This window comes from Gopherus flavomarginatus, chromosome 17, assembly GCF_025201925.1.
Source record: "Gopherus flavomarginatus isolate rGopFla2 chromosome 17, rGopFla2.mat.asm, whole genome shotgun sequence".
In the NCBI taxonomy this organism is placed as follows: domain Eukaryota; kingdom Metazoa; phylum Chordata; order Testudines; family Testudinidae; genus Gopherus; species Gopherus flavomarginatus.
In genome coordinates, this window is record NC_066633.1 from 8,738,653 (window position 1) to 8,761,627 (window position 22,975).

The following is a 22,975-nucleotide window of genomic DNA, read 5'->3' on the forward strand; positions in this document are numbered from 1 at the left end:
TCAAAATCTTTGCTTGGGGCAGTTATTTTTTCAGGATGTGGTGACTGTAGGCGGTTGATGTGAAAGTTGTACTGGTTATGGGGGACAGACTCTGGAGTCTTCTAATCTCCTCTGGATGTTTGTCCAATAGCCTGATCCACTCTACTGAGAACGCCTCCTCCCTGGCTGTGGCATGTGTTGGTCTAGGCTAGCCAGGGCTTTGTGTTCTGCTATGTCCCGGAAGATCAGTTCGTAGACTGAAGTAAAAAGAGCAACCTTCTTGAATGTCTGTGCAGTATTTATGGAGAACATCCATGGCCCTTAGAAAACGGGTTAGTGTGAGGGAGGAGATGGATCCTGTCTGCAACTGATCCTGTCTTCTACCATATCGCAGGGAACTCACTGCGTCAATCTTCAACCCAGCTGCTGTGACTTGCAGCATCAAAACAGGACTGTCCTGTCCTCGGGCAACTATTTATCTTCTGCTGTGCCTAGACCCCTGTTCTCCCCACAGCACAGAGGGAGATTTTATCAATCAATCCTGATTGCGGTGATTGCTGTTTATTTAGACAGCTCATTTTTTCCACCCCGCTTGGAAAGTTAAACGTGGTCTCATTTATCATTCATGGAGCAGCCTTGATGGCAGGTTCTAAAACCCTGATCCAAAGCCCAGGAGTGTCTCCACTGATTTCAACAGACTTTGGATGCCCTTGTAGAAGAAAGATAATGCAGTGTCAGTAGCTGCCAGGAAGGAGGGAGGTGGGATTGGAGATCAAAGGGTATGTCTATACTGCAACTGGAAATATGCTTCCCAACCAGATACACAGACACAGGCTAGCTCTGCTTGAGCTAGTGCGCTAAAAATAGCAGTGTAGTTGGGGGCAGCACAGGCAGCAGCTTGGACTAGCTGCCTGAGTATAAACCCACCAGACTCCGGGTACATACTGGGGCAGCTAGCCCAAGCTGCCACCGCCCATGCTACCTCCGCTATAATGCTCTTTTTCACATGCTGGCTTGAGCAAAGGGAGTGCAAGTCTGTCTACCTGAGCTGGGAAGCGTGTGCCCAGCTGCAGTGTAGACGTACCCAAATAGAGACCCACAGAGAGGAGGTTGCCCGTAGATCACCTTGTGATCCCTGGTGGCACAGCCCACACAGACCTTATTGTTCCAAGTGATACAGCTGTGTGCTGAGATTCTAGCTGAGGGATTGCCCTGGCCAGTAAACCATGCACATTGGTGGCTACTGCAGTCTTTATGATGATGGCCTCTTGCTTAGTAGAGGGGTCCTTGAGATTCAGTTGAATCTCAACACTGGTCTCCCCCACAACGTGAAAGGGACTCTTTATGCAGGATTAGCTGTGAAGTCTGGTTTCGCTACTGATCATAATGCTGTCTCCTCCTCCCAAAGCAGCAGAGAGATGTACAGTCCTGGCCAGTCGTCCTGCCTTTTCCTGCTGGGGAGTACACATGTTAGCATTTGATTTCAAAGAGTCACAACAAAGACGGGTTACATGACACTGGTTTCTTCTTTAACCCCTGAACTGCTGCACTTGTAGTGAAATACATGCTATGAAAATGTCCATGTCCATCTTAATACTCTTTGATTCAATGGCCTAATGGACACTTAATGCTCAGGAGAGGTAGAGGGAGCGAAAGCAGAATCATTGGTTTTAAACCTCTCTCCACCATACCCAGCTTTGGGCACTAAGGTAAAAAGGTCCTTGGATCTGATGCATCCCTGATTTGGGCTTTGCAAAATGAAACCCATCCACTGCCCATCTCCATTAAGTACAGCATCTCATTTCCAATTGCACCACTTACTTTTATAGGAATAGGGTAATGTCCCTTTAAGTAGTTTGAGCCCACTAAAGGTGCTCACCATATGCTGTGTTTTGGGAATCCACCAGAAACCATTTAGATTGTCAGTGTGTCTGTAGCTAGGCCTGGCATGTTTGCGTTTAATTATTTGGGACCCAGATGTGCCCCTGTGGTTTCTTCACATTGTTGATTGTTGTGCAGAGATGCCACACCACACTGTCTTGTCTGCATTAATGCACCTGTTCTCGTTTTTCGTTTGTAGCTGGGTAAGGTCTATGGCATAGAATCCTACGTCCTGTCCCCTGCAGAAACCAAGGACCTGTACCCGCACATGAACGTGGATGATCTTTACGGCACACTTTACGTTCCCAAGGATGGCACAATGGATCCTGCTGGCACCTGTACAACCCTCAGCAGGGCAGCTACCGCCAGAGGCGCTTCGGTAATTGACTATTGCACATTTGGGAGGGTGTCTGAGCCTTGTAGCTTTTCACAACTCACACATTCAGTCATACGTTCTCTCTCTGTACATTTCCCCCCTCACACCCTCGATCCTTTGCTTCCTGCTGTTCCCACCCTCCGCCATTCTCAAAGCCAGATCTCTGTTTCAGTGTTGCCTTGTTCTGCTTAACAGCACCCCCCTTTGGCAGATTGGGTGTGGTGCTGGCTGACTTTGAAGGGAGTCCTGGCCATGCCTCATCAGAGATGGTGGTTTTGGCTTGGAGCCATAAGAGATGGGGAAGTAAAGAGGAGGGAAAAGGATGTGTGACCAACAGGCCCTCTCAGAAGTCCAGAGAGGCCCGGGCCACGTCCAGCTTTTGGGGCCCCTAGCTTGAACTAACTTTTTGTTTCAAAATTTCCTTGAATGTAATTTTTTTAATTAAAAAATGGTCAAAATGGAAACAAACTCTTTCATTCTAGCTGAAATGTACATTTTTTTTCAGCTTTTTCAATTCGCTGAAAATTTTTGTTTCCAGCCGAAACTGAAACAATTTTTGTTTTGATTTTTTTCAAAATTGCCAATGAACTAACAATGTGTTATTCAGCCAGCTTGACTCAGGAGATCTGGGTTACTCTTTTGGCATTATGAGTTGAATCCTTAACATTCAAACCCCAGGGGGCTGTCACTGTGCTTCTCTTTCGCTGTCCCCAGGTAATAGAGAATTGCCCAGTGACTGGTATTCAGGTCACAGCCGATGACTTGGGTGTGCAAAGGGTCGCTGCGGTGGAAACAAACTATGGGACCATCCAGACTCCCTGTGTGGTGAACTGTGCAGGTAGGAAATCAAGGTAACGTAACTACAGCCCTGCCACTCGGCGTAATCTGATGGGGATACTAGTCCTTCCTGTCCCAGCAGTTAGGAGACTTTGTCCAGTCTTTGAGGCATTCTGTGGTTCACCATGGCTGTGCTCAGAGCGGGGAAAGATGCCAAGCGAATGAAGCTTTTGATGGTGTTTAACATTGAGCCAAAGAGTCTTAACTCCCTGTTTCCACACGTCAGGCATTCTGGACTCTGAGCCTCTGATCTCTGGCGCAGCTCCTCATACATTCCAGTGGTCATTCATGGTGCGGTGGTTTGTTTTTACGACAGGAGTGTGGGCCCGAGCCCTGGGCCAGATGGCTGGTGTAAACGTGCCCCTGGTGGCTATGCAGCATGCATACGTGGTGACGGAGCGGATAGAGGGCATTCAGGTCAGTTCATTGCTCGTCTTCTCTGACTGGAGGGTTTGTCATCAGACAGACACATGTGCTGGGGGCACTTTCAGGAGGAGACTTGATTCAGAATTTGTGGGGGTGTCTCCTGGTTTTCACAACTGCTTCTATGATCTGGGACACTTTTTTCTCCATAACATCCAACCTCCTTTCCTTTCCTAGAGGTGGCTTTGTGTGTCCCATCTTCTCTAGGAGATGCTCTTCTTGGTGAATACAGAGACGAAACATCTGTGAATAATCTTGCCACTGAAGCCTTCTCTTGAGCTTAGCTTGCATCCCTGGCCCCTTTTATCTGGCTAGCCACAGACATTCAGATGGAGTGAGGTCCTACTCACAGGAATATCCCCCGAAAGCAGAAATGCTGTGAATCACTGGGTATGTCTGTATTGCAGTCTGAGCCGTGACTGCAGCTCAGGTAGATGCGCCCATGTTCGCGCTCCTAAACAGGGCAGAATAGAGGTGACTGCAATGGCTTCAGCGCGGGATAGCAATGGGAGTATGTACTCGAGATCTCCGGCATCCTTGTACAGCCCACAGTGGCAGATCTACGATGCTGTATTTTGCCACGCTCGTGCAGGTATGTCTCCCTGAGCTGCAGTCAGACATTGGATTGCAGGGCGCACACATTCAGTGTGTGCATCCAAGGCCTATTTCACCCATTGTTATTATTCAAACAGTAGCTTTGTTGAACAAATCTGCATGTTCACAGGTAATCTGCAGACAGAAAGGGGGACTCCTCTGGTTGATAAAGCTTAGACCAACCAATCAGAAGTGGAAACAGTACCATGTGACTGTAGGTAACCAGACGCACAATGCAAATAGCAAATCTGAGTAGCAGATGCACAACACATGGCTGTCTAGTGCCAAATAGCACCAGGTTTACTAATAATCCGTTGGTTAAAATGATCTTGCACTGAATTGCGCTGGTGACAAACTGGGGGAAACATGCAAAAACATCCCTGAAAACTGTTTTTGGAAAAATGTCCTAACCCACATTAGGTAACCAGAGAGCAAGTGTGAAAAATCAGGACAGGTGAAGGGGGGTAATAGGTGCCTATATAAGACAAAGCCCTGTGTATTGGAACTGTCTCTATATAATCGGGATATCTGGTCACCTTAAGCCTGCTCTAGAGCAAAGCAGTGCTGGAATGCCGAGGTGTGTAATGACCAAGGTAATAAAAGGCTCGACCTGTTTGCAGGTAATCTGTGATTGAAGGAGAAAAGGCTACATCTATCAGGTAACTTATACAGTTTGATCAGCTCTGCTCTTGGGCCCTGCCCAGACCCGAAAATTCGATTGTATTCTCTCTGTTCTTGCACCATGCCCATCCCCACGGCATTGGACCTTTAGTAACTGACCTGATGGGGCAGCACAGGCTGGTCCATTGCAGTTTTGCCCGACATCCCCACTTGCACTGCTCAACACCACTGCTGTTGTGATGTCATCTGTGTACTTATCTCACTGCTCCTCGCTCAGCTTAATGAAGCCACGGTACTGCTCCTCTGAGCCCTCTCCTTGCGTGAAAGAGCATGTTGCCTGTTTCTACATTCCCTCACTCAACTGGTCAGGGCTGTGGGAGAGAACCCTACTGTTCTTTGTGGCTGGAATTGTTGTTCTATATCCCACTGCCCCATCTCAGCACATCTGCCCGTAGCATTTCAGAAACAAACGTCACCTTGGAAAAGTTTCATTCCTCAGCCTGCAGCTAGATGTCTCTCTTGGGCAGCACAAGCACAATGCAGCGAAGGGAGCATTTCAAAGGAAGAGCTTAGATGGAATCCCTGAATGTTGACTGGCTTCAAACGTAAGAACATGCAGGAGGTACCTCTCCATACCACATACATGCCTAGATGAAATGGACCAGACCTACCCCATGCAGCCCACCAATTTCACAAGAGCTGCACGAAGGGTCGTTTAGGACAGAATTTGCCCCAAAGTGTGAATGGAAAGAGTCATTCTCCCTCTGGCTTCTGTGGAATTTAAGCATATGCCCAAGTGCTAGGCTGAACAGGGGTTGGTTTAGACGTGCTTAAAGCCAAGCATGTTTTTAAATGCTTTGCTGAATTGGGGCCTAAATGATGCTGCATCATTCACATATTTGTAATGTTAAGAATACCATGCTTTTATCAAGGGTACTGCGTCAGACGATCTCAAAACACTTGACAGAGGGCATCGCTCTCCTGATGAAGGGGAAACTGAGGCACAGACAGTTGACATGACTTGCCCAGGGTCACCCAGCAGGCCACTGGTAAAGCCAGGAATAGCACCCAGTTCTGAGTCCCAATCCTGCCTGTGCACTATGCCAGACTGCCTCTTCTTGCACGCTGGGGTCCTGGAAGATACAAATAATTAATACTGTAATCTTAAGGATTTTATTAAATGACTATCATTCTATTTAATATTTATGAATATTTTAACACAAGGGCCCTGTTTCCGCTGTTTCCCCACCTTTCATAGCAGAATTACCCTCGGAGCTCTGGTGTTTTGTGTTTGATAAAGGAGTCCAGCTATCTCCGGGTAACTGTGGTTCATCTTAGCAAACAGCCTTTATGGAAAAGTCCTGCAGCCATGACAAGGAAATGATACAGTTTTCTGAATATTTTTGAACCATCCTGCAAAATTTCAGAGACACTTCTATGCTTTGGAGTTCTATAAGGGAGTTTGTGAAACCATATAAAAGGAGGTGATATTAATTTATGGTCTGTAGATTTTTTTTAAGAGTAATTTTGTATTACATTTTCTGTACAGCCCATCTGTTTTTCCCCTGCATCTTGATTCTTTGACAGTTGATTTTGAAAAGTGCCATTTAACTATATAATGCAGTAGCATCTACCAGCCTGACCCCAAACTGGGTCCCCCCTATGCAAGGCACTGCACAGATAGGTAGTAAGAGACAATCCTTGCCATGAAGAGTTTATGACTTAAATAGACAGGAGTAGAAGAGGAAAAACCTCAAGTGACTTGCCCAAGGTTGCATAATAAGTCAATGACAGAGCAGAGAATAGAACAGAACCTAGGTCTCTTGACTGCTAGGCTAGAGACCTATCCACTAACCACAGTGCCTCTTACTGAAATGTTGACTATTATTAATTTATCAGTGGAAAATACAGTAAGACCCTACAATTCCATTTGTGTAACTTACATATTTTCATGCTATGTTGTTAAAGAAAGTCAGTGTTATTCTTTAACTATGTAGTAGTGTCTTGGCTCTTGTACTGTTTCATCTTGTTGTGTAGGTGGGGTAAGAGAGAATTTTTCCTTTTAACGTGGATCAAAACACACCGGCCTGCCAGTCTGCCTGTTCTCCTCCTACGAATGTCTGCAGCAGCTCTGCTGCAGCCTATTGATTTCGTGCCTTATTGTCTGAATGGTGCCCCAAGAGGATTGGCACCCCATTGCACTTGGCCCTATACAAACACATCAAGTAACTCAGCGTGACCTAAGGGATAGTGCCCTGGACTGGGACTCAGTAGACCTGTGTTCTGTTCTTGATTCTGTCACTAGCCTGACAGGTGACCTTGGGCAAGTTTCTGTGCCTCAGTTTCCCCAGCTATAAAATGGGGATAATGATACTATGACTTCCATTGCAAAGTACTCTGTGATTTACTGAGGACAAGAGCTTGGCATTATTGCTATCTTCAAATGAATACACAAGTGCAATCTTGTCTGCTTCCATAGTCACTCAGTTGTGGTTTTGTGGAGGAAGGCTTGATTTGGGGTTGGTTTTTAGAGATGGATCTTGTTTAGATCAAGACAGAAATCAGCTTGCATTTCAGCGCCATGTAGCTCATGCTCTTGGTCTGGGGCTGGGACTCACAGCAGATCTGTTTAGTGAATTAGACTCAGCCCGTGTAATCATATCAGCATCTACAGTTCTTCTACAGCTGCTTAGCCCCCTTTGCCTGTGGGCAGCGTACGCGGAGAGAATGTCTCGGTGCATTGCTCATATCATGTCTGCCGCTAATCTTGTTTTGCTGGTGTCTGAGCAGTGCTGTCAAGTAAGGCTCTTACTTCTTTGAAGCACAGTAGAGCCACTTTTAGTCTGTGCAAAGCAGGCAGCTTAGAAAGGGCCCAGCGCTGAAACGAACTGGCTGTGACCTGCCGCAGCCAGGTCTTTTTTTCACTGTTTGTTTGCAGAGTCAGTGTGGTCCTTTTAAAAACAAAGGCTTTAAAACAAATCGGTCTCTCCTACCCAGCCCTTGTGAGCCTCAGTACAGCCCTAGCCACATATGGATCCAAGCTTTCTTAGAGCTGGAGGGAGTTAAGATTCGCCTCTGTCCCCCCAATGACAAATCACTGCATGCACAGCTAGCAGCTGTCATGGGCAACCCTACAATAACAAGTCAGCGGGTGCCGCACCCGTGCTTGTGAGTGACCCTACAATAACAAACCAGCGTGCACATCTCTGCAGTGTGCACAGCGCCCACACCATCAACAACCCTCCGGTAACTTCAGTGCTCAAATGCAACCCTACAACAACAAACCAGTGTGTGCAGGTGGTGGAGGTCAGGAGGGGCAAATTGCAGTAAGGAAACGGGATTGTAAACAGCGAAGGAAATTGTTCCTGTAAAAAACATGCCAAATGGCTGGAGCGAAGCTTTGAACACAGTGCGGTGCAATGCCAACTGGATGTGCTGTCCTGCTGGTGGTTCTACCATTAGATGAGGGCTGCTGTTGAGCTGGAGTTAGGGATGATGCCGTGGGCAGCAGAGCTGCTCTGCAGTGCCCCCTTCAGGGCCATGCTTGGTACTGCAGCCGTTCCCTGCCTTAGTTTGGCCAGCTGCTTGGGGCAGGGTGGCCCATGGCATAAGGTTGGTATCGGTCTCTCACCAGAACAGCCACTCAGGAGCCATCTAGTTGTAGCACTTAGGCCCAGGTCCGGGCCATGCCCTGCATTGGCCCTTAGGAGCTGCTCCTCCGTCCAGCCCAGCTCTGCCCCTGAGCCAAAGCAGGGAAGCTTTATTAACTGCCCTGCTGGGTTTTGATGGGTCAGTGGTTCCTCCTGGCTCGTCTTAGGCCTCTGGAGAACTATCTCATTGGTCACCTGGTCTGAGTGGATTTTCCTTGGGCAAGGAGCGTCAGGGTGCTGTTGCCACCAGTAGGGGTCAGAGGAAGCCGGATAAAGCCCACTCAGGGCAATAGAATAGTGAGCAGGCGGGAGGGCTAGGAATAATGTGGGATTCCCAGGAGTGGGGAGCCAGGAGTGGGGCAGGTAGCGAACCACCAGGACTGGCTTCTTCCTTCCTCCACTAGGCCTGAGCTCCGAGTCCTGATTGCTGGCAAGTCTTGCAGTGGGACACGCAGGGAGGAGCGGGGTGCACTCTGCCTTGGAGTGAGGCGGTTCTAAGGGATTTCTGTGCTGGGGGAAACGCAGAGGAGCTGCTAGTGATTCTAGCAGGCTTGGACTCTCCTGGAGTGGAAGGATTTGGAGAATAAACAGCCCTGGTAACCTGCACACTTATGTTTATAATGACACTCCACAGTGGCCATCTAGCAGGGCAGCTGCGGGGAAGCAGAGGGCCATTCAGTTTTGGGTGCAGTGTTGGAACAAGGGCAGAAGCTTTACCCCTCCTGCCCTGCTTTGATGATATTCCTTTCTACTTCTGTTTAGAATATGCCGAACGTTCGCGATCACGACGCCTCAGTGTATCTCCGTCTCCAAGGCGATGCCCTGTCCGTGGGCGGATATGAGTCAAATCCAATATTCTGGGAGGAGGTGAGCGGTGCTGAGAGGTTTTCATAGGAAATAAAGCATGTTACCAGGAAAGCCGTTTTGACAAAGTAGGCGCTGAAATGAACTCCTTAGCTCTCTTGTTTATGTGCCAGAATGCATGAAATGAAGACACTTTATCATTAAGACAGAGCTGGGTTCAGCAGGACTCGGAGGGAGAGGGGATTTGACAGCTTCTGTTGTTTGGATCTGGCTTAGCTCTAGACCAGAACCAAACCTGCTTGAAGAAACGTATGCTCCATGAGCAAGAATGGGAGAGGAAGGACCGTCTAGCACTAGCCTGGGACTTGGGAGATCACGGCTCAATTCCCTGCTTTGCTATAGGTTCTTGTCTCTGACGTTGGCCAAGCCACACGAGGCATGTCTTCACTTCAGTTTATTAGTTTGGACCTCAGGTGTGGCCTCTAAAACCGTTCTCAAAGTACAAAAATGCCACCATGTCCTCCTTCCTTCTCTCCACAGAGTGGCATGTTTGAGAATGAGACCACCAGATCATTGTTTATTTCACAGTAGCAGCCAGGCCCTAGTTGAGATCAGGGCCCCATTGTGCTGTTCACCAATAGTATGGGATAGCGCCTGCTCGAAGAGCTCATGTGCCAAGTAGACCTGGCAAAGTGTGAGTGACAGAAAGTACTATTATGCCGGCTTTGCAGAGTTGAATTATAGGCTCAAAGAAATTAAGTGACTTCCCCAGAGTCACATAGGAAGAGACAGGGATAGCTCAGTGGTTTGAGCATTGGCTTGCTAAACGAGGGGGCTATTTAGGGATCTGGGGTAAAAATCTGTCTGGGGACTGGTCCTGCTTTGAGCAGGGTGTTAGACTAGATGACCTCCTGAGGTCCCTTCCAATTCTATGTTGGAATCTATGAAGAAATTGAAACTAGAATTCCTGAGTCCTGCCACCCTTTCTCCTACATCAAATGGTGCCAAGTGAGTTCTTTACTGGCAGTCGTGACTGGAAATGGACTGTCCAGCTATGACATAGTCCTGTAACATGAGTCTTGGTTAGATTTTGCTCCCTCTCTGCAATGGGAGACAGGCTTGAAAACGAACAAATGAAAATCTTTCCAGGATTAATGTTGAAGGTGATAGTAAATGACTGTGGCTTGTGATGAACTTTTTCTTCAACCTTCCCAGCCCTCTTTTCCTGTCCTGGATCCTGTTGATGGGGTGTTCCATTTTCACAGTAACTGGCTGGGGAGTTTAATGTGTCAATTACTATAGGAGTTAATGGGCTTGTCTTTCAAGGAAAAATGAGGTATTCTTTCTTGTGTTTTACCCTAAGACAAAGTGGACAGTGATCTTGAATGAGCCCATACGCAAGTGGTTCTAGCGAGGCATCACAGTTCCTCTCCTTGGCTGGACAGCTTAGCAGATAACGTCCTATGAAACCAAAGTTTCCAAAGCAGCTTCTAATTTTGGGTGCATTGGTTTTCAGGGAGCCTTAATCAATGTCAAAACTCCCATTGACTTCAACAAGGCTCATTGTTCACCCCCTGGGGTTGTTTTCCAGAAGCGCTGAGCCCCCTCAGTTCCTCTTGATTTCAGTGGACAATGAAGATACTCAGCACCTTACAGGAAGCAGCTACTAAGCAGCTGTCAGAATGGGTTGTTTGTATAAAATAAACCTCTTCTGTCACTTAACTTCTGTGTACCTCGGCTCCTGTTTCCCCTCAGGTATCTGAGAAATTTGCCTTTGGCCTCTTTGATCTGGACTGGGATGTGTTCATGCAGCATATTGAAGGTGCAATAAACAGAGTCCCGGTGCTGGAGAAAACTGGAATTAAATCCACTGTCTGTGGTCCAGGTAATATTTTGACAGTGCATTCCACATGCCATCAATACAGCTTTGTTCCTTGATGAGTCTGTACTGATTTTTTTTTCTATGTATCCTCCTAGTTTGGAGCTAGCAATGATTATATTTATATTCAGGGTTAGCATGAATCAGTCTCTCTTGCTTTCTCCTGCCCACCCACGCAAGGAGACAAATTGGGAATGGATAAAATGTCTGTCTTCCTTGGTTTTTCCTTAAAGACACACACGTGCACACTCACAAAAAAGATGGAACAAGGACCTGGTCCAACCCCCATGGAAATCAACAGAAAGGCTCCCGTTGACTTCAGTAGGCTTTGGATCAGACCCTGTATATAAGCAGAAAGCCCGAAAACATGCTGAGATAAGGGTGGGAAATGGCTCTATAGATCACTGCTTGCCATGATCATCCAGTGCATTGTTCAAATCTTTTTTCTCCCAAAGCCTGTTCCCCTGTGTACTGCTGCAGTTACCCCTTGTTTTTCTCAAGCCGTGGGGTTCTAGATTGCCAGGGATGGAATGGAAACCTTTCCTTCAACGTGCTCAAAGGCAGGCGAGAATTTGGCACATCCTTGGAGCTGTTCAGCTTCAAACCGCTGGTGGGAGCGCTAATTAGAGCTAATATCAACTTGATTAACCTGCCTTGGCACTAAAAGCTGGAGCAAAGCTGATCTCGCTCTGTCCTGGCATGATGGATATTGTGCTTCTCGCACATGTCTGTTCTGGAAAGCTCACAGATCTGCTTGTAATGATTTTGGGGATGTAAGTCTCAAGGTGGTTGGAGCAACGGGGACAGGGGAGCCCCAGAATTTCAGTGTTGTCTTGGTCTGGCCATCCTCTCAGCATCTCTGTCCGAGGGCCCCTGGGACGTCACAGATGTCCCGTGCCCTCAAGGTTCCTCTTGCAGATTCTGTCCTCCTGGCTGAGGAGGTTTTGTTAGGCTGTACACATAGCATCTCAGGCTGCTTGAATTTCTCAGAAGCCCTGTGACGGGTATAGCATTTCTAAACTCCACACCAGTCCCATTGAGCCTTGTGGAGATACAAATGCAGTGGAGTGGGGAAGTGCTAAGCATGACCTGTGAAGCAGAACTGGCAAATACACGTGAACGCCAAAGGGACCTCTGTCTGGAGGCTGTTGTTTGCACCCGCTTGTTCTTTGAAGGAAATAAGCCCGTTGGAATACAGGATTGGATGCAATGATATCCTATTCCTGAAGGTGGCGGCAGAAGTCTTGTATATGGAAAAAAATAGCCCAGGAGTTTTGTTATACTTCAGTGGGTTATTTCCCGCCTCATTCTCAATGGTTTTGATGCTAAAAGTCTGCAGCCAAACGAATCCCAGAGAAGGTGAGTACGGCTAGGCAGTAATGTCACCCACGTTTACCCGCTAATTTTGCTGCGACTGGATTTGAAGGCCAGATTTTCAGATATTGGCCTCTGCTTTTTGCAGATGTAAAGTTATTTTGCTCCCTCAGCTCTGGTAACTTACTGCAGAAGTCCAGGTCTCTGATTAGTGGTCACAAACCAGGAAAAGGGTCGTCTAGGACACAAATCCTGCGAGGTGGTGAGCTGCTTTGACTCTCTGTGCACATCACCTTGCATGACCTTTCCACATTGCAGCTGCAAAAGTGGGACCTATTTATGCCTTCAAATCTAGGGGTGTGAGTAAGATGGGGAGGGGAATTTGGGTGCTTTACCTGGAAGCACGGTAACCATTGCCAAGGGGTATTGAGCTATTTTAATTCCAGGCCCAATAGAAGAATAGTCCCCAAGATGGAACTTTCCATGTGTTTCGGAACAATGCCTGAGGCAGTGTACCTCCAGGCTCAGACAGATCCAACCTCCCAGCTATTTTGAATCATTGTCGGGGAACCCTTTGCCACACTGAGATTAAGGGATACCCTGATACAACACTAGCTGGCAATACAGATTCCCAATTGGGAGTCATCAGCAGAGAGGATAAAGGAAAAATCGCAGGTCCTGGGACCTGGGGTACAAGAGTAAAGGGATAAAAGAGACTCCAGAACCTCAGTAAGGAAAATAAGAATGCAAGGAGGAAACCGCTAAACATTTAGGGTACATCTACACTAAGAGCTAGGGTTGAGATTCCCCTGCCATGTACACGTGTTCATGCTAAAGCCCTTTGAGCTGGCGTGAGTATGACTAGCTGTGTAGCCACGGTAACAGAGGCACAGCTGAGCTGTGCTGGCTACAAATCTTCCTGAATCCGGTGGGTCTATATGTAGCATGGCTGAGCCGTACCTCCACTTCCGCTACCCATGCTACTGTGGCTACACTGCTGTTTACACTCGCAATATCTCAATGAGAGCTACCACGAAAGCATGCACACGTGCAGTGGAACCACCCCCCGGGCTCATAGTGTAGACACAGCCACACACACATCTCTTTCCTCGCTGCTCGTTTCATGGCTCTGCATTGCACAGGGATAGTTTCCTGCATGGGTGTGCCAGCAGGGGTCTCTTAATGCTCTGGGGCCTAGATAAAATGGTCATGATACTTAGGGCCAAGTTTTTCAAAGGCACCTAAAGATGGAGATAGGAAATCCAATGGAGTTGGGCACCTAGGTGCTTTTGAAAATCCTACCTGTCTACCTCTTTAGGTACCTAAATGCCTTTGGAAATCAGCAGCCTAAGTGCTTTTCATCTCTAGATCGCAAAGCAATGTTATCATCTCAATTTTTAGAGATGGGGAAACTGAGGCACAGAAGTGTGATGTCTTGCCAAGGGTCCCACAGCAAGTCAGTGGCAGAGTCATGGGGTAGCGCAGCGCTCTCCCAACATTTAGCCCAAACTCTTGCACTAGACTACAGCAGCTCCTACAGATTGAGGGGTTTGGATTGAAGGTTTCTGCTCTCTGAGCATCATTGTATCCATGGGAATGAGCTGGCAATACTAAATATTCAGCAGGGACTGTGATGGCTGGAAATCAGACCCCTGGTGTCTGCCTTGCAGAAAATGGGCGTTGAGATGTGTATGGGACCAATAGCCCAGGGTCCAAATGCATGTGTCTAGAGGTCCAAATAATGTATCTAGGCTCGTGGCCAGACCAGGACCAACTTCCCAAAGTCAGGGGTTTTAAACGAAGGCTTTAGAAAAGGCTTTGCACAACCAAGGTTTGGAGACCTGTACAGAGAGCACGTTTCCTGATAGCATCCTCCTCTCTCCCCAAAGATTCAGCCAGCTGTGACTTTTCAGAACAATTTGACAGTGTCTTAAGGGGGTGACTTAATTCAGTACAGCTGGGCCAGCCCATCTTCCTGGTCGTCCCTGCAGCATGCATATTTGGTCTGTCTTCTAGTCAGCAAGAGAGCTAGCCATCTTCCTGCCCCCAAGCCCTGGATGGAGACCTATATACCCGTGCCCTACTCTTCACTGTATATCAGACTTTTAGGTGGCTTTTTACCTCTGCTCTCCTTGGTTCAAATCTAACCTTGTACAAATTAAAATGAGTTTGCTCTTGGTCCAGTTCATAGCAGATCTGTTCTCATCAGGAGATTGCTCTGCCTTGGGAACATGTCCATGAGGGGCTGCTCAGTTTCTTCAGAATTTGAGCTTTTATTTTTGAAAAAAAGAAGTTTAAAGCTCTTGTGGCTGCAAACTTTTTTAGGTGCCAGGGTATGGAACCAGATGAAGCACTATCCTTTTTATGGTGCAGGCACCCTGAAACAATAGCCCTAAGAGGCATTATAGCTATCTGATGTTCACTCTGAAATCTAGTGACAACACTTTAAAATGTCAACGCTGATGGCTATTTTATTGCTGACCTTTTTGATGGAAATATCCATGTGGCATGCTTAGGCAGCATGACTGGATTCTTTAGACATTAGGGATGGAAAAGATCTACCAGATCTGTAAATCCAGCACCACTGGCAGTTCTAGGACTGGTGTCTGCATGGCTTATATAAAAGGGTATTGAGTCTGAAATGAGATCAGTGCAGTGCTTATAGGAGTCTGAGGAATAGCTTATGAGGTTCCATTTCAAGACTGCTGTGCATTTACTGGAGAAGCCTGCACCATAAAGACCTGCTCTCATTTCACCGAAGTATTTAAAAGGAAAAACCCTCCAGCCCCACAGGGACAGAGCTGCACAGTTGCTCGAAGGAAAAGTAGGACACGTCTCTTGCTCTTAACCAGATAAAACATGATGTTTACAAGGTAGATGCCTTGGCCCTGGGAAGTGCAGCTTTGATTAAATCAGGGTGTAAGTACAGCTCTCGGTCTCCACTGAGAAGCCAGGTCTCCAGCAGGAAGCCAACTTTTTTTTATATACAGTATTTGTAGCACAATAAATGTGATTTTTAAAGGCTCAGTGATCCTTTCCCCCCCACCCCCTGCACTCTGGATTTAAATGTGCATGTATTTTATCTGTGAAAGCCAAGTCACGGTGGGTTTGGAACACATAAACAAATGGCAAAAGCATGTTGTTTGCGCTGTGCAGTAAATCTTTTATAAAAGAAACGCTTGTCCCCTTTATAGTTTTGCAACCCAACTTGCTTCCTGGGGGTGGGGGACAAATCCCCATTAATGGCAAAAATAGAGTTCAAGGACATAACAAGCCAGTTTGCAAAAGGTGGCATGGGATTTACAGGGCGGGTTGGGATCTGATTTCAGTGGGAGAGCACTGTCCAAATGTTGTTAGAACAGCGAGCACAAGCACAGTCCAGTTAACCAGACTTCTGTATTCCAGAAACTTTTTATCAACTACAAGGGGCATCCTGCACATAGGAACGGTTCCGTGTCATCTAGGGCCTCATCCTTGTCATGCCGATCACTGTGGATAGCTGGAACTTACTAGTAGTCGTGAGGATAAAATTCAGCTTCCCTTGTTCCAGATTCACAGGCCTTCATTTGCATTATGTTGCAGTTGTGTGGGGCCCAGTGCCCAGTCATGAGCCATTTTTTGCCAAAATTGTCAATTCATTGAAACCGAAACTGTTCATGTAACAGGGTCGATTTCAATGACTGTCCTGACTTGAAAATTTGGGGGTGGAAAAGGGTTTTGAATTGGTGAAACAGGATGTCCTGACGCTTTTGAAAGAGAGAGATTCATTTTTTTTAGTCAAAATGATTTGTCGTTCAAAACGTTCATAAATTTAGACTAAAAGATGGTTTTCAAAAAATGAAATTGAAATGAGGCATTTTCAAAGTGATTGAAGCAGAAGGTTTTAATTGATCTCAACCAACAAACGTAGGGATTTTGGGTTCATGACATTTTGTGAGATTTCGACTTTTCAGCCCAGTTCGGGACAGGAAAATGTTTGAATATCTAAAATTTCATTGGGACCGAGAAACCGGTTTCCCACCACTCTAGCTGGAGTTAAGGTTACTACAGTGTTGTATCAAGCCGGCAAGGTATTAACAAGTTTCAACAGGACTTATTTTTACAGTGGAAACCCCGTTACCAAGCGGCTGCTGGGCACTCTGTAACTCTCACTCAGCCTCCTCCACTCCTCCCCCCTCCTTCCTGTTTCCTGTCCTTTCAGACTCCCAACAGCCAGTGCTCCCAGTTCTAATAATTACAAGCACATCTAAACACCACATAACTTGGGCAATAACTGCCTGCCTTTGTGTCCTGGATATCAGCACCAAGTTCACCCAACAAAGACCACAGTGGTTTAAAAGCAGACGACTTGCTTTTACCCTGTCCTGCTTCCATCAAACATTCATCTCCTATTTATTTTTTTCTCCTGGCTGCCTCTCCACAGCTTGGTTAGGCTTTTGGTGCAGGAGGCATAGAGTGTCCTAAATATTTACGCTGATGATCTGATAAATTCCCTCTGCAGTGCAATGTGTTAGGTTATCAAGCCACATTTGTCTTTCCACTCTGCCAATGGATGGTTATATCCCATATTGTACGCAGGGTAACTGCAGACCTCGCGTACCAAAGAAGACCATTCCTTTACAAGTATCCTGTGTTTTGGAGAGTAGGGGCTTTGAGTTCATATTTCTTATCAGTTTTTTTTATTGCAGTTGAGCAGAACCAAGAACAAGACAGACAAATCTAGGGATGAACGTCTAAGACTCAATTTGCTTGTAAAGGATTTACCAATATGATTGTTCTTTATAAATATATCAGAGAGATAAATATTAGGGAGGGAGAGGAATTATGTAAGCTTAGTACCAATGTGGACACAAGAACAAATGGATATAAACTGGACACTAGGAAGTTTAGTCTTGAAATTAGACGAAGGTTTCTAACCATTAGAGGAGTGAAGTTCTGGAACAGCCTTCCAAGGGGAGTAGTGGGGGCAAAAGACATATCTGGCTTTAAGACTAAGCTTGATAGGTTTATGGAGGGGATGGTATGATGGGATAACCTAATTTTGGTAATTCATTTGACAATTGGTATTTGATTATCAGCAGGTAAGTATGCCCAGTGGTCTGTGATGGGATGTTAGATGGGGTGGGATCTGAGTTACTACAGAGAATTCTTTCCTGGGTGCTGACTGGTGAGTCTTGCCCACATGCTCAGGATTTAACTGATCGCCATATTTGGGGTCGGGAAGGAATTTTCCTCCAGGGCGGATTGGCAGAGGCACTGGAGGTTTTTCGCCTTCCTCTGCAGCATGGGGCACGGGTCACTTTCTGGAGGATTCTCTGCAGCTTGAGGTCTTCAAACTATAATTTGAGGACTTCAGTAACTCAGGCATAGGCTAAGGGTTTGCTACAGGGGTGGATGGGTGAGATTGTGTGGCCTGTGTTGTGCAGGAGGTCAGACTAGATGATCATAATGGTCCCTTCTGACCTTAAAGTCTATGAGTCTTTAATAATGGAATCTTTGCACATCATGGCTTATCCTTTAGCTCACCCTGTAGAGCGTCTGCTTGGCAAGCCATGGGCCTGGGTTCTAATTCCACCTTCAGATTTCTCCCCATTAATCCCCTGATTTATAATCTGGCCTGTTTGCTCAGTGAAATGTGGGTGTCTGGTGACCTGCTCTGTTGAAGACGAAAACTTTGTTCTAAATGGTTGTGTAGAAATTAGAGGTGAGTTGGAGCCACAAAATCCAGGTCCAGATCTGGATTCAAAACCACCCCCAGAGCTCAGAAGTGGCCAGATATTATTTCAGGCTTGGCTTGAGCAGAAGTAGAAAAAACAAGAGGAAGGGAAGCTTCAGCATGAATATCTCGGTCTGCAGTCATTCCTCCTTTAGCTGTAGTCTCATCAGATCTCCCAGGCTAGGCACAGATCAGTACTGGATCAGAGCTGCTTATTGAGAAGAAATCAGCTTTGAACCAACACCCTCAATCTCTTGTTAGGAGGCAAAACAAAGAACCTGACCATACTGATCGTGTAGTCTCATGCAGCCATGAGTACCTCCCAGTTGGGAAGGCCACATATTGCCTGCTATGTTTTACAGTTGGCTGCAGTATTCCTGGGCTTTCCCAATCTCAAACTGTTGAGTGCAGTTGCCGTGCAACACTAAACGACTGACATGTCTTGCTCCAGAGATGGCTTGATTTCAGTTTTGGAGATAGCAAATTCTGCTCACAGGCTGGGGTTTACATCACCTGTGAAAGCTGGGGCCCAAATCCTATTGCAGTTAAACAGGAGCTGCATGCCTAAGCCTCTTCAAATCCCCAGTTCTGGGATCCTTCCAAATGAAAGGCCCTGTCTGCATATGCTAAGATGCACATCAGACTGTGTGCTCTTTGAGGCACAGGCTATCTCTGTGTGGGTTTGTACAGGGACTCTAGACCAACACACTAATAATAAGAATACCATATAATTTATTATTATTTATGTATCTGTATTGTGTAGTGTCTAGGAGCCACAGTCCTGGACTAGGACCCCCTTGTGATAGCTGCAGTACAGACACAGAACAAAGAGATGGTCCCTGCCCTGAAGAGTGTATTCATTGGTTCTTCCCAAATCCCTTCTCCTTTCTCTTGAGTGCGAGAGAGAAGAACTTCAACCAGCTGGAAATTGTGGACCAAAAAAGGCCCAAGAGGTCAAAAACGGGATCGGACGCCCCAATGGAGGGACAAATGGAGTCAGAAAACTGTCAGACAGAGGTTTAAAAAAACCCCTGGAGGTTTTTTTTCTCCACCCAACATAGTGTTTGTGTTTTTTAAGAGTTCTGATTGACAGCCCTATCTGGAGCGGGACTTGGCAGAATGAGACATCGTTAACACAGGAGCCCTGGGCATCTGTTCAGCTGAAATCCATTATGTTAATGAAGAAGTATTTATCTGAAATTCATGAAGCATACCAAGAGAAACAGATTAGGATAAAAAGAAAATAACAATAACATTAACCTGGCCCGGCCCTCGAAAAGATGACTAATGGAGCAACACAGCTCTCTTGCATTGGGTAGGATTTAGCCAGGAATGACGACTGTTTAAAATAATAATTTAGGAGGAATTAATAATTCCTGGAGCATTTGCTGATTTAGTTAGATCAGAGGATTCACCTTACTTCACAAAGGGCCTTTTTATGTTTACAGATTCCGGTTCAGGGTGCTCCACTCCCATGCAGCCAGTGGCCTTGCTTTCAAAAGCCTGGTTCCAGGAATGTGCTGTGAAAGAGGAATTATTCAGGAAAGCATCAAGGAGATGGGGAAGGGGAGATTAACCAGGAACGATGGGATACGGTAAAGAAAGGGAACAATGAAGTCTAACTATCAGGGAAACTCTACAGAGGCTGAACCTTTTGCAACTGGGCAATAGTGGGTCTCCCATTGAGGCAACACAAGCTCAGTCACTTTGGATGTGAACTTGGCTGGTCAAGCTGCTAGGAAAATATCCAGGAGGGAAGAGTCCTCCATCGGCTGTGGCATGGATTGAGCCTGTGGTCTGATCTAATCCGTAGACCAATGGTCAAAATGGTCTTCCCCATCTCTGCCTTCTGAGATTGCCTCTGCACCGCCGACTCTTTGGAGAAGCTTGCCAAGGTTCTGCTGAAGGTTCTGGTGGAAAGGTGAACTGGAAGGATTTCTGGGCGAAGCTGGGGGCTTAACACCTCCCCCAGAGACAAAATGCACTAGGTAGCCTTCGAGTAAGGAAATCTCCCACCAAACTCTAGCATGGCTGAGGTGGAGGTTTGGCTTTAGCGCAAGACAGGCCTTTCACTGAAAGAAAGGGTCTGTTGTTTCCTGATCTGAGATTTCCCCCTATTGCCCCCAGACAAACACTGAAATAGGCTGTAACTTTAGATTTTTGTTGCCACACCAGCTAGAGTGATTTTGGTTTCATCAAACTGTATCTGGGGAAGGAACATTCTGGAAAAGTCCCTGTCTCTCCTGGTACCTGTCAGTCTCCACCAATTGTTATCCTGCCTCATCTCTGTTCACAGGGCCTGATCCAAAGCCAGCCACAGTCAATGGGAATCTTTCGACTGACCTGACTGGACTTTGGATCAGGCGCTTATGGCGTATGCTCATTACCATAGTAACTGAGCGCTATTTGGCTTTGATCCCTGCTCATTTATGCCCCTGTTCAAAGGGACAGCAGCAATTTCTTCTACATCACGAGATGTCCAAGTAAGAGAGACACTTGAGGTGATGTTTTCAAGATCACTCCGTGTTGGTCTAACTCTGTTCTCACTGACTCCAGCGGGAGCAGAGAACACTTGAAAGCCCCACTCTGGAAATGCGTGACCTATCTCTGAAATGCGTGGGGAACACGTGGCTGGTAAGGGCTGTATTGATGGGTTGTGTCATCTTTTCTGCATTCTAGAATCGTTTACTGCAGACCATAAACCCCTCATGGGGGAAGCGCCAGAAGTCAGAGGCTTTTTCCTTGGCTGTGGCTTCAACAGTGCAGGTAAGACAAGACCTAAAAAAAGGTTGAAGTTTCTTTCTTTTATCTAGAGCAAAACCCCATCAACTTCATGGAGTGGGAAGATTGGGCTCAGGAGAAGGTTATCCCGGCTGGAAACATAAGGGGCTCCCCATCTTGTCCTCATGTCATAAACAATCCCTGGGTCAAACTGTGGGTGTTTTAAATGCACATCAGGCTCAAAATTGATTTCTTGACTCCACTTACAGTCCTCTCCTCCTTTTCTTTTTGCTCAGGGATGATGCTCGGAGGTGGCTGTGGGAAGGAACTGGCCCACTGGATAATTCACGGGTGTCCCGAAAAGGATATGTACAGCTATGATATCAGGCTAGTAGCTACCCCAACCCTGAATCTTTCCCCCTGTTCTGGCTAGATATCGCAGGTCAGTTCTAAAGGAGACTGCAGTGTAGGAGGTGTGTTTTGTTCTGCTTTGCTTCTTGGCAAGAGCTGGGATTGCTGAGGTGGCTGCGTATCCAGCCCCATTGAGCTGGGGAGGAAACATTTCATATTATTACTTATCTTATGATAGCACTCAACCAAAAGGAAGGCTCTGTGGTGGTAGGCACTGAATGTGCACATCAAGAGAAGGAGTGCCTGCACCACCGAGCTCTCTCTCTATCTCAGGGAGACCAGAGGTTAAAGGGATCTTACGTGACTTGCCCAAGATTGCACACAGCCGATGGGGGCAGAGCAGGGAATTGAGCCCTTGTCTTCTGAATGCCAGTTTCAAGGCTTTAGTGCTTCTGCTCAAGGATGGCCTTGTGGTTAAAATACTTAGGAGAGTGGTGGTCATTATTAGAGAGGCTCCAAAGTCGAAAAGCTCATATCCAGATACCCATTTTTAAAGTTTTTATGGTCAGGCTTGACAAAGCCTTGGCTGGGATGATTTATTTGGGGATTGGTCCTGTTTTGGGCAAGGGGTTGGGCTAGAGCAGAGTTTCTCAAACAGGAGTTGTCACTCGTGTAGGGAAAGCCCCTGGTGGGCCGGGCCGGTGTGTTTACCTGCCCCATCCATAGGTCCAGCCGATCGCAGCTCCCACTGGCCGCGGATCGCTTCTCCAGGCCAATGGGAGCTACACAAGCGGTGACCCCTGTTTGAGAAACCCTGGACTAGATGACCTCCTGAGGTCCCTTCCAACCCTGATATTCTATGATTAGTAGTAGGGGTATTTGAAATAGTATGGGCAGCCCCCAGACATTCAAAAATGAGATTTTTTTTAAAATGATTTTTAGGGTTCTTTTCCTTTGTGCCATGGTTTCTGAGGATGCATTGGGGTCATGTCTTCAAGTTTTGCTCTGCAAACGTGAGCGAACTAGAAACTGTTCTAAATAAAAAGACAGCTCTGATTCTCATGTGTGTATGTGGCTGCTGGAACTGGGGTTTTCATGATGCACCCTTTGCTGTGAGACTCTCAAAACAAGCACAAGCCTTGGCAACACTGTTGAAATCCCACCCCTAACTGGGTCAAGTTTTTGCAAGTAGCCCCATTAGTATCTTTTTAATGGAGCAAACCAAAGCCCCCATCCCAAGCACCTCCTAATGTAGGGGTGTTTGGAACCTCTCTTCTGAACTTGGTGGCCTGAGCCCACGTCTAGCCAAGCGGGAGTGTTAGGCCTGTGACCAGGTGCCCATAGAGAGTGTGATCCTCTCCCAGCCAAGAGGCAATGTACTGTGTGTTGCTCTGCCTTGTGCCCAATGTTGGTGGGAGGGGGTGTTAACTGTGCAAGGGAGGATGGGCTGTCATGGATTTGCTGATCTTTCTGTTGTGTCAGTAATTGCTGAAAGTGCTGTATTCCCTCTGGCCAAAGGTTTCTATTGGAGGCCCATGGGGGAGGGGGGATTGGACTCATTTTCAATTACTCAAAGTAAAGAAAGAGTTTTCGAAAAGATAAAGCCTGCATAAGGTGATTTCCTCAGTCTGGCTTCAAGTCAGTTTCTTCCCAGCACCCTCTCATCACCTACATGTGTATTCAGGTGGAAAGCAACACGGCAGGTCACGCAGAGACCTTCCCTAGCAGAGCTATAAATAGAGTGGGGGGTGGGATCAGAGGACTCAGCTGGGCTAGTCCTTGCTTGTGGACCAGCAGGCTGTGGAGTGAATTCCCCTGGCTGCATCGGT

At 46.8% G+C, this 22,975-nt stretch overlaps 1 protein-coding gene across 1 annotated transcript in view; it reads left to right on the plus strand.

The window, feature by feature from the left end:
- Positions 1–22,975, plus strand: part of SARDH (sarcosine dehydrogenase) — a 94,221-nt gene that overhangs the window by 4,832 nt on the left and 66,414 nt on the right. The window contains exons 4-10 of the mRNA XM_050926994.1: positions 2,060–2,239; positions 2,951–3,074; positions 3,390–3,490; positions 9,124–9,228; positions 10,921–11,050; positions 20,754–20,840; positions 21,092–21,182. Coding sequence (XP_050782951.1) covers positions 2,060–2,239; positions 2,951–3,074; positions 3,390–3,490; positions 9,124–9,228; positions 10,921–11,050; positions 20,754–20,840; positions 21,092–21,182 — 818 coding nt within the window. The remainder of the gene's footprint in view (positions 1–2,059; positions 2,240–2,950; positions 3,075–3,389; positions 3,491–9,123; positions 9,229–10,920; positions 11,051–20,753; positions 20,841–21,091; positions 21,183–22,975) is intronic.